Here is an 11,248-nt window from a genome sequence, read left to right on the forward strand (position 1 = left end):
TCCTCATCGGCCCTGCCCGCCCTCCCCCAATAAATTTGAACACCCCCCTCCATTTCAATTCCTGAGGAAAACGCTGGCCACACACCATAGTGCGGAGCCTGCACCCAGTGGTGAGCTGACAAAATCTTAACAACCAGTTCCCTCCTCACCCCACGAGGGGGTCATGGCCCACTCCCGCTCCCCGGGACTCCTGCCCCATCCAACCCCCCGTTTTCCTTGACGACGCCCCCCCAGTCCCCTGTCCCATCCATCCCCCTCTCCTGTCCACCCCCAGAAACGGGCAGGAGGATCTCGTGGGCCACCGTAGTGGGTGCCCACATTGCCCCTAAGAGCCAGAGGGACCTGCTGGAGGGGGCGAGGTGGGGAGTCCCGGCATTGCTTACCTGGGGCAGCTCCCAGGAAGCATCCAGCAGGTCCCTCTAGCTCCTAGGGGCAGGGTAGCGTAGCTTGGGGGGAGCAGGGGGAACGGCTGCTCCCCACACTGATCACATCAAAAGTGGCGCCTTAGGCACCGACTCCGTGGGTGCTCCGGGGCTGGAGCACCTACGGGGGAAATTTGGTGGGTGCAGAGCACCCACCAGCAGCTCCCCGCCTCGCCCCCGGCCCCAGCTCACCTCCGCTCCGCCTTCTCCCCTGAATGTGCCACCCCACTCTGCTTCTCCACCCCCGGCTTCCCGCGAATCAGCTGTTCGCGTGGGAAGCCTGGGAGGGCTGAGAAACAACGGCGGCTTCGCACTCAGGCCCAGGGAGGCAGAGGCAAGGTGGTGTGGGGAGCGGTTCCCCTGCGCCCCTCCTGGGTTACCTGCTGCAGCGCGGGCAGCCCTCCTGGCGCCCCCAGCTCACCTCCTCTCCGCCTTCGCCTCCCTGGGCCTGAGCCCGAAGCTGCCGCTTGCTTCTCAGCCCTCCCAGGCTTCCTGCGCGAACAGTTGATTCGCGGGAAGCCGGGGGGGGGGGGGCGGAGAAGCAGAGCAGGGCAGTGCCTTCAGGGGAGGAGGCGGAGGTGGAGTGGAGGTGAGCTGGGGCCGAGCGCGGGGCGGGGAGCTGCCGGTGGGTGCTCTACTCTAGCCCCGGAGCACCCACAGAGTCGGCGCCTAAGGCGCCACTTTTGGCCGGTTGTTAAATTTAGAAGCCCTTTTAGAACCGGTTGTAAAAGGGCTTCTAAATTTAACAACCGGTTCCAGCGAACCAGTGCCAATCAGCTCCAGCTCACCACTGCCTGCTGCCTCCCCACCCTACCGCAGCGCCTGCTCCCACCAGGGGCACTGGAACAATGCGTTCAGCAGGGGAGCTGAGAACCATTGAACCCAGCTGTAAACCCTGGATATGATTGTTAGGATATAGATATTCAGGCCTGTCTGTAAAGGCCTATACTCTAAGAATGTAGGTATATGTTTATCATTTGGCTAGTAATAGAGGTATACAAGAAAATCTGTGTAAGGGCCTTCACTCACTGTGACAGTCTGAGGCCCTGTTCTTAAGCCAATGCCTTTGGCTAAACAGCAGAGGCAGCCATAAGCTGGGAAGCAACCGGGTCACATCCTCACATTCCAAAGTAGTCAATATGGGGCTGTTAGGAAGGTGATCCAGTCCATCACCTCCAGAGAAAGGGAAGAGCTTAGAAGACGGAAAAGGAAATTTAGGTTGATAGTTTTCTGTCTGGTAAGTACTCACTTATTAATAGACACACCTGGGAAACTCTTATGTCTTTATAGATGTATTTGTGAAATCCTCACTTCTGTATTGTTTTGTCATTATAGTTCCCACTTTGCTATTTTTTATTGGCATGGTCTCTGTCTGGTTCTGCGATTGTTTTTGTCTGCTGTATAATTTATTTTGCTGGGTGTAAACTAATTAAGGTGGTGGGATATAATTGGTTAGCTAATCATGTTCCAATATGTTAGGATTGGTTAGTTAAAATTTCTGTAGAATGATTGGTTAAGGATTGGTTAATAGCTAAGACTATTACTATATAAATTAGGGGCAAGCAGGAAGTAAGTTGGGATTCGAAAATAAGGAAAAAGGAACTTGGATTTAAGCTTGCTGCAAGTTCACCCCAATAAACATCAAATTGTTTGCACCTTCGGACTTCGGGTATTGGTGCTCTCTGTTCATTCGAGAAGGACCAGGGAAGTGGGAGAGCGAAGGAATAAGCTCTCTAACAATGATGGAAACCACTTCATGCCCGAGGGTGCAGCAGCACCCCCAGTTCCAGCTCCTATGGCCCCCTGCCCCACACCCCACACCCTGCCTCTGCGCCTGCGCCCGCGCCCGCCCCACCTGCCGGCGAACCGCAGCACCTGCGCCCGCGCCCACTCCCGTCCCCCAGCCCTTCGCCTGCGCCTCAGCCCAAGCGTCTCACCAGCGCCACCGAGTGCGGGGTGGGGCCCGTCACCTCCCGGGGGCGCTGGCTCCACTGGCCCAGCATCACTCCCCCGGCCGCCGCTAGAACCGCGGGGAGACTGCCCGGCCGCCGCCGCCGCCACTTCCGGGACGCGCGACCCGTTGCTATGACAATTGGCGGGGCATAGCGGAAGTGGCCTCAGAAGAGAGCGCCCCGTGAGCCGTCTCCGGAGGACCACGCGTCAGCAAGCGTGCGGCGCATGCGCACGAATGGGCGGCGAGAAGGCTCGCTTCGCGGGGGGAAGACAAATGCAGCAGTAAGCATGCGTATAATGACGTGATTCGTGGTGGAAGCCCAGGCCTGGCGTGGTTGCTAGGTGCCCGCCGTCAGCGCTAAGGGAAGCAGAGGGCGGGGCTACCACTGTCAGAGCAGGGCCGTCTCCAGGGAGGGCAGCCTGGGTCGCCTTCCCTAGGGCAAAGCTTCAGGCCAGGCTGCCCCGTATGCCATGGGGCTCTGCTCCCCCCGTCTATCGGGCCACTGAACCCCGGCCCCAGTTACACCAAGCATGTTCCCACCTGCACACACAGCACACCCCCCCCCGAGCCCAGGGCCTGCTACCCCATCCCCTCGCCAGCACACACAGCTCCCCCGTATATGGATGCAGACCACCGGGCCCTGCCACCACCATTCACCCACCAGCCAACACACCACCACTGCTGTGATGGGGCTGTTGTGTCCAGGGTGGTGGTACCACCATACTCCCACCAACACACACTGCCACGACATATGGGGCCAGAGCACAGGGCTGTGCGCCACCGCTCTGGTCCCATCAGCACACATGTGCATACTGCCGCCATGTATGACGCCACCAAGCTGGGAGCCTCGTCACCACCATGCTGCCATCAGCACATATACTGCCACAACATATGGAGCCATTGCTGCTAATACCCTACTCTCACAGACCCATGTGTTACCCCTGTGTATGGAGATAGCACTCCTAGGGCACCACCACGGCTACACTCACTACGAAAATGTATGTTTATGTGACTTGCCTAGAGTCACATAGTGAGTCAGTAGCAGAGTTGGGAATAGAACCTTTATGTCCTCTTATGGAATATGTTTTACAAGGAATGTAATTTTAAAAATACAGGTTTCAGAGTAGCAGCCGTGTTAGTCTGTATTCGCAAAAAGAAAAGGAGTACTTGTGGCACCTTAGAGACTAACAAATTTATTAGAGCATAAGCTTTCGTGAGCTACAGCTCACTTCATCGGATGCATTTGTTTCCACCAAATGCATCCGATGAAGTGAGCTGTAGCTCACGAAAGCTTATGCTCTAATAAATTTGTTAGTCTCTAAAGTGCCACAAGTACTCCTTTTCTTTTTTAAAAAATACAGTAGCTCTGATCATCTACCTTTAATACATACAGACATACATATATTTGAGAGCTAACATCTAGGTGCACTTTAGCATTATAAAATGTTTAGAATATTGCTTTTAATTTAGATCCTTTTTCTCTGTAGATAATTCCGAATCTGGGCTCTTTGTCAGTTCATGCATAAACCAAGGTCCTAGATACAGCATAGTGCTTGCTCTTTTCATTTCAGTTAAACTCCTTTTATGATGCATTATTGACATCTAGTGGCTATTTGATTCATTGCAGTTGTGCAGTCTGGAAATGCACAGGATGATACAGAATATGAGGTAGTATCATGGCACCGGAATGTAGAAATTACAAGATTAACCAAAAAAAAAAAACCCTACTAACTTTACTATCCTCTTGCAAGGGCAGTATATAGTCTCCTGTGACATTATGAGTGTAATATAATATCTCATTGAAAGTGACAGGGCCAGAAAGTTAATTAACTCACAGACTGACCTGACCCATGGCCAAACTTTAAAGATAGTTTAGGAAGATATGTCAATGATTAGAGATTTGAAATGCAAGTCTGCATGGTTAGAGATAGAAGGGTAGATGTTTGTTGAGGTCTTGTGATGTAAGCAAACAAATCTTGTATATTGCTATAGCTTTGATTCAAAGATCAAAAAAGGAGTATTAACATTTAGAAAGACACTTGAGTGAAATAGTATTATTGTCAATATGTTCTCTTTGAAGGTTGTGGTAACCTGTAGCTGAACTGTTTAATGCATAAGTTACCCTGTAATAATTGCCATGATGTTTAGGAGAAGGAAAGTTAAGGCTATTGTTTTCTCAGGCCAAAAGGCTGCTAGAAATGTATAAAACCCTTGGGACATGATCCTTCTTCATCTCAGATCTGCTTTGGGTTTCAAGAAGGGGAAACCCTAAGCCATATGGATTGAGATCCCCAGTCACCCTGAATATGGACATTGGACTATAACCTATGGACTATTTCTAAAAGGACTTTTGGCAACTACAAGCTCATCTCTGCTATGTGTCTGAACCTCAAGAATTGAATTCAAGTCTGTACATGTATTGATCTTTTAACCAACACTCTCTCTCTTTTCTTTTTAAATAAATTTTAGCTTAGTTAATAAGAATTGGCTATAAGCGTGTATTTTGGGTAAGATCTAAGTTATAATTGGACCTGGGTGTGTGGCTGACCCTTTGGGGTTGGAAGAACTTTTTCTTTTATATGATGAGATAAGATTTTCACTAATCATCATCATATCTGACATGTGTGTCTGGATGGAGGCCTGAGGCTGGGTACTTTAAGGGAACTGCATTATTTAGACTTCTGAGCAACTAGTGAGGTAATACAGAAGCAGTTTTGTGCTGGCTTGGTAAATCTAAGCACTGGAATATCCACCAGCATTCGGAGTTTGTCTGCCTGTTCTGTTTGCAGTTCACCTTAACTGAGTGACCTCAGCTGGCTCCCATGGGCAGCATCGTCACACTCCCTAAAAGAGAATGTTTCAGATATTAAACTGATCCACTGCACTTGATCTTAGCTGAATAGAAGCAAACATCTACTTCTCCAAAATGCTTCTATAGATAAAAGCATTTGTACATTTTGTCAATATTCAGTTGCTTGTCTTCATGTGTTGCGTTTAAATGGGTCTTTTATGTTTTACTGTTCCTCACTAGCTCTTACCTATACTTATCAACTTCTTTCCTATCCTCTTTACTAGTAGATAGAATTCCCCATTTAATAAATTCTTCTTTATGAGATGTCTTGGTTTGAGTGCTCCTCTGCACCACTCAGCTTTCCCCCAGACCTTAGCTTAAAAATATCTCTATATTTTTTTAAATTTTACATGCCAGCAATCTGGTTCTGCTTTCATTTCTGTGGAGCCCATCCTTCCTGTGTAGGCTCCTCATTTCCCAAAAGGTTCCCTGGTTCCTAATTGTTGATTAATGTATGCTAGCTAGCATACATATATGCTATGTTGATAATATTACCCAAAATATATATTCCAAGCATTTAAATATGCTTATTATTAAGCATTAGTTACAATTGGCCTGTACCTTTATTATAACCCTGTTCACTTATGCTGTGTATCCCATAACACCTTGCAGTAGCGGAAGTAAGTTTTGGCTTAAGAAGATAGATAAACTGTGAGTATCAGGACATACAATTGTTTCCTTATACGAACAGGAAGTGAGTTACCCTCCCAAACCTATTTATCCTGACACAGGCCTAGGAGATGTCTTCACACCCCTTAGTACCTGGAATGAATGTGCTCAGAACAAAGACACGGTTTCGTCGTGCCTTGCAATTCATGGGTTCAGAACAAAAAATAAAGGGGTACCCCATGATACCAGAAACAAACAAGGTAAAATGCCGATTAATTTAATCGAATTTCAGGTCGTATATACAATACTATGTATTGATAAACAAGTAGGGTATAACAAGATGGCTTTTGGGCTGTAACTTTAGGGGTCACACCTTCTGCATAAGTAATATGTACACTAAGATATGTGAACTAGAGTGTCTGGCATTAAATGATGATATTGATTTAATAAGCATTGTGGAAATTTGATGGAATGAAGATAATCCATGGGACATGGTTATACCAGGGTACAAAATATATAGGAATGACAGAGTGGGTTGAGCTGGAGAGGGAGAGATGAAAAAAAGGCATTACGTCAAATATTGTAAAAATCATAAATTAACCAAACTGTACCATAGAATCTCTATGGACAGAAATTCTATGCTTGAATAAGAGTATAGCAGTAGGAATAGGATGGCGACAGTGATTTTGAAATGCTCAGGGAGATTAGAGAGGTTACAAAGGCAGAAATTGCAATACTAATGGGGAATTTCAACTATCCTCATCATGACTGGGTATATGCCACCTCAGGAAGGGATGCAGAAATAAAATTTCTGGACACCATAAATAAGGCTAAGATTTTGTCATGCATATTTTTAGTAGAAGTCACGGAGAGCTCATGGGCAATGAAGAAAAATTCACTGAAGCCTGTGACCTGTTCGTGACTTTTACTAAAAATATGAGTGATAAAATGGGGAGCTGTGGGGTCCCCACAGTTCCCACAGCAGCTTGGGGGGCCCGGCTCAGAGCTCTGGGGGCACCCACCACCTGAAAGGGCTCAGAGTTCCAGGGTCCCCTGCTGCCCGCAGCTAGGAGCTCCAAGGGACCCCACTGCCTGCAGTGGCTTGGAACTCTGGGGGAGCCCCGCCGCCCACAGTGGCCAGGAGCTGTGGGGTTCCCCCTGCCAGCGTCAACTTGATGAAAACAGTACAAAGCACAAAAGCATACCTCCATGGCTAAACAGCAGAGCAAAAGAGGTGGTCAGAGGCAAAAAGGCATCCTTTAAAGATTGTAGTCACATCCTACTAAGGAAAAAAGAAAAGAGCATTAACTCTAGCAAGTCACATGTAAAAGTAAAATTAGGCAGGCCAAAAAAGAATTTGATGAGCAACTAGCAAAAGACACAAAAACTAACTGCATTTTTAAAGTACATTTTAAAGCAGAAAGCCTGCCAGACAGTCACTGGATGACCAAGGTGCTAAACGAGCACTCAAGTAAGACAAGGCCATTGCAGAGATGCTAAATCAATTCTTTACATTGGTCCTCACTGCAGAGGTTATCAGAAAGATTTCCACACCTGAGCCATTCTTTTTCGGTGACAAATCTGAGGAACCATCCCAGACCGAGGTGTCAATAGAGGAGGTTTTGGAACAAACTGATAAAACAAATACTAATAAGTCACCAGGACCAGATGATATTCACCCAGGCACTCTGAAGGAACTCATAAATGAAATTGCAGAACTACTACTTGTGGTATGTTTCAGAGTAGCAGCCATGTTAGTCTGTATCCGCAAAAAGAAAAGGAGTACTTGTGGCACCTTAGAGGCTAACAAATTTATTTGAGCATAAACTTCCATGAGCTACAGCTCACTTCATCGGATGCAACCTGTGGTATGTAACCTATCTCTTAAATCAGCCTCTGTATCAGATGTATGTAATGCCTGTTTTTAAAAAAGGTTCCAGATGTGATCCTGGGAATTATATGCCAGTAAGCCTAACTGCAGTACTAGGCAAATTGGTTAAAACTATAGTAAAGAACAGAATTATCAGACACAAATAAACATATTTTGGAAAGAGTCAACATGATTTTTGTAAAGGGAAATCATGCCTCACCAATCTATTCAAATTTTTTGAAAGGGTCAACAAGCATGTGGACAAGGGTGATACAGTCAATATAGTGTACTTGCACTTTCATAAGCCTTTGACAAGGTCCCTCATCAAAGCCTCTTAAGCAAACTAAGCAGTCATGGGATAAGAGGGAAGGTCCTCTCATGAATCAGTAACTGTTTAAAAGCTAGGAAACAAAGAGTAAGAATAAATGCTCAGTTTTCATAGTGGACAGAGGTAAATAGTTGGGTCCACCAAGTATCTATACTGTGATCTGTGCATTTCAACATAATCATAAATGATCTGGAAAAGGGGGTAAATAGTGAGGTGGGAAAGTTTACAGATGATACAAAATTACTCAAGACAGTTAAATTCAAAGCACTATGAAAAGTTACAAAAAGATCTAACAAAACTGGGTGATTGGGCAACAAATTGGCAGCTGAAATTCAGTGTTGATATACACATTGGAAAAAATAACCTCAGCTATCCATTCAAAATGAGGGGGTCTGAATTAGCTTTGTTACCACTCAAGAAAGAGATCTTGGAATCATCATGGATAGTTCTCTGAGAACATCTGCTTAATGTACAGCGGCAGCAAAAAAAAAAAAAAAAAAAAAAAAAGCTAACAGAATGATAAGAATCATTAGGAAAGGGATAGATAATAAATCAGAAAATACCATAATGCCACTATATAAATCCATTGTGCACCCACACCTTGAATAATGTGTGCAGTTCTGGTCAACCCATCTCAAAAAATATATAGTGGAATTGGGAAAAAACTGTACAGAGAAGGGCAGCAACAATGAATAGGGGTATGGAACAGCTTCCACACAAGGAGAGATTTTAAAGATTGGGACTGTTCATCTTAGAAAAGAGACAACTAAGTTGGAGTATGATAGAGGTCTCTAAAATCATGAATGGTGTGGAGAAAGCAAATAAGAGTGTTGTTTATCCCTTAATGTAACACAAAAAGTAGGGGTCACCCAAAGAAATTAATAGGCAACAAGTTTAAAACGAAAAAAAAAAAAAGGAAATACTTCTTCACACAACACAGGCAATCTGTCAAACTTGTTGCCAGGGGATGTTGTAAAGGCCAAAAAGTATAACTGGGTTCAAATAACAATTAGATAAGTTCATAGAGGATTGGTCCATCACTGGCTTTTAGCCAAGATACTCAGGGACACACCTCCATGCTCTGGGAGCCCTTAAACCTCTAACTGTCAGAAGCCAGGACTGGACAATGGGGGATGGATCACTCAATAATTGTTCAGTTTGTGGATTCCCTCTGAAGCCACTGTTAGAGACAGAATACTGGAGCATACACTCTCCTGCTACCCTATTCTCAGGTCCTTCCTGTGTCTCTTAGTTCTTTTCAGTCCATCCTCATCCATCAGCTAGGCACAGCTCTTTTTACTGAGGTCTACTCTAGAGTAATTAATTAGAGTTTCAGTAACAACAGAGCTGGCTTAGCTGCTATTCCTCAGTTCACTGTCACAGGGTGCCTTGTGACTTAGTGGCTAGCTGACTGGGAGATCAGACAGATGATGAGAAAGATTAAGGTCTTTGGTTTTGTCAAGAAGCACTCTATCTTATTTTGAAGGAAGGCTTTGTCCCTCTTCCACATACTCAAGCAGGATCTTCCTATGGTTCTTCTATACCAGAGGAAAAGGGGCTCTCCAACCCACCCACACCTTGGAGCTCAAATCTAGGGCCCAGGAACAGAGTAGTAGTTTGAGTTTTCCTTTCAAGTGTACCCGCTCTGCCTTTACCCATCATGTTCCCTAAGAGAGACCCCAGAGGACAGGTAAGCTTTCAACTGTTCGGAACAGTCCCGGTTCCTTGATTCTACCCCCTTATGAAAGGCACTAAAGCCTTCACCAGATGGAAATTAACTGTGCTCCCTGGATCCTCTCACTTCAAGGAGGAATCAAAGACCTTCACAAGCAAAAGATACATGGCTCCTTTTTGCTCCAGAGGATAATCCAGACACAGGGCCTGATTTCTCACTGCTCTGCACCTTGTATAGTTATTTACAGCTAGTTCAAAAATCAAAATAATAGTGTTTCATACTTTTTTCCACAGGTGTAAAGAAGTACGCAAAGATTAGAGCAATAGACTTTAGCAGAGCAAATCAGTTTCCTAGTCTATACCCCCCTCTCTAAAGCCCTTTCTGGCCAGAAAAGAAAAACCAAACAGGGTCTGTAGTTCTCCCTGGTCCAGGAGGAAATAGACAGAGCCAATTCCCTAGTTGGTGTAATCAATGAAGTAAATGGAGCTACACTGATATACACCAGCTGAGGATTTGGCCAACAGTCTTTCTATTCAGTCTATAACTCCTTTCAGAAAAGAACTTTCACTTCTTCCTCTGGAAGAGAAACAATGTCTTTTAAATTAGAACCAACCTTCTCCCCTGCCAAAAACATACCTGTTGTTGGCTCTCCATGTCCTTTGTGTGATAGCATGGCTGTTAATCCAATCCCAGCAGCTCTAACATCTGATTTTCTCCTTCCTCGTGAGGGTTCCAGGCTGAGTATCTCCACTAAGTGGAGTTTGAGTTCCCCTGTGGCTTTTTCACCCACTCAGACTTCTAATGATCCCAGGCCTCTGACAGGTAATATATTCCATCATGTTCTCATAAGCCCTCAGTAACAGTGGCTGCAGGCAATATTTGATTGTACACTTGAGGAAATCATGCCTCCTGGATTCTTATGTCTGTCATCAGATTTTTGTGTGTGTATGATTGGCAGAGTTCCTTCCTACTGTGTGATCAGACCCACATGACTGGCTGAAAGGTCAGAGTCAGTCAGAAATTTTCATAAGCATCTCTCTACGGGCATATACTATGTGTGTAATAGTGATTTCAACTTTTAATATCTCATATGGTTTGGTCATAAGAAAAAAAAGGCTTGGCTTCCACTCATTTGGTATAGTTAATGCTTGCAGACCAGGAATATGCCATTTTGGGTCTCAGCTGAAGTGCAAAAGGCCATACACAAAAAGCACAAGTCCATCCATGGAAGGGTGTGATATTTCCAATGATTAAGTCCATGCTCCAGGCTTGATTCTACTTTCATGGAGTTATGTTAAATTTACACTGATGTAAGTGAGGTGCTGATATGCATTTGAAGAATTAATGATAATGATGTGTCACTGCTTCTGGAAGTAGCATCAAATATCAGTTTTACTTCTGAGTTAGCTTTAATAAAGCAGTTACTTCTGTTGGAATCATGTGTGTCTTTCTGTGCTCAGTCCTCTTGGTGGCCCCACAACATGACAAGTGAGAGGAAACCAGCTGGATAGTGCAGTAGAGAATATGGGGATAACTAGT

General features: G+C 45.3%; 1 protein-coding gene across 2 annotated transcripts in view; it reads right to left on the reverse strand.

The window, feature by feature from the left end:
• The window catches only part of CFAP53 (cilia and flagella associated protein 53), a 49,586-nt gene extending 38,936 nt beyond the window's left edge, over window positions 1-10,650 (reverse strand). Inside the window, exon 1 of one of the 2 annotated variants that reach the window (XM_043514977.1) lies at window positions 10,346-10,650. In XM_043514977.1, the coding sequence (XP_043370912.1) occupies window positions 10,346-10,363 (18 nt within the window). In that variant the 5' untranslated portion in view covers window positions 10,364-10,650. Of the gene's footprint in view, window positions 1-2,359; window positions 2,543-10,345 lie in introns of those variants that run through there. The other variant, XM_038402842.2, reaches the window with a different exon arrangement.
• Window positions 10,651-11,248: the final 598 nt, after the last annotated feature.

The sequence above is a fragment of the Dermochelys coriacea genome, chromosome 5 (assembly GCF_009764565.3).
Source record: "Dermochelys coriacea isolate rDerCor1 chromosome 5, rDerCor1.pri.v4, whole genome shotgun sequence".
Classification (NCBI taxonomy): Eukaryota; Metazoa; Chordata; order Testudines; family Dermochelyidae; genus Dermochelys; species Dermochelys coriacea.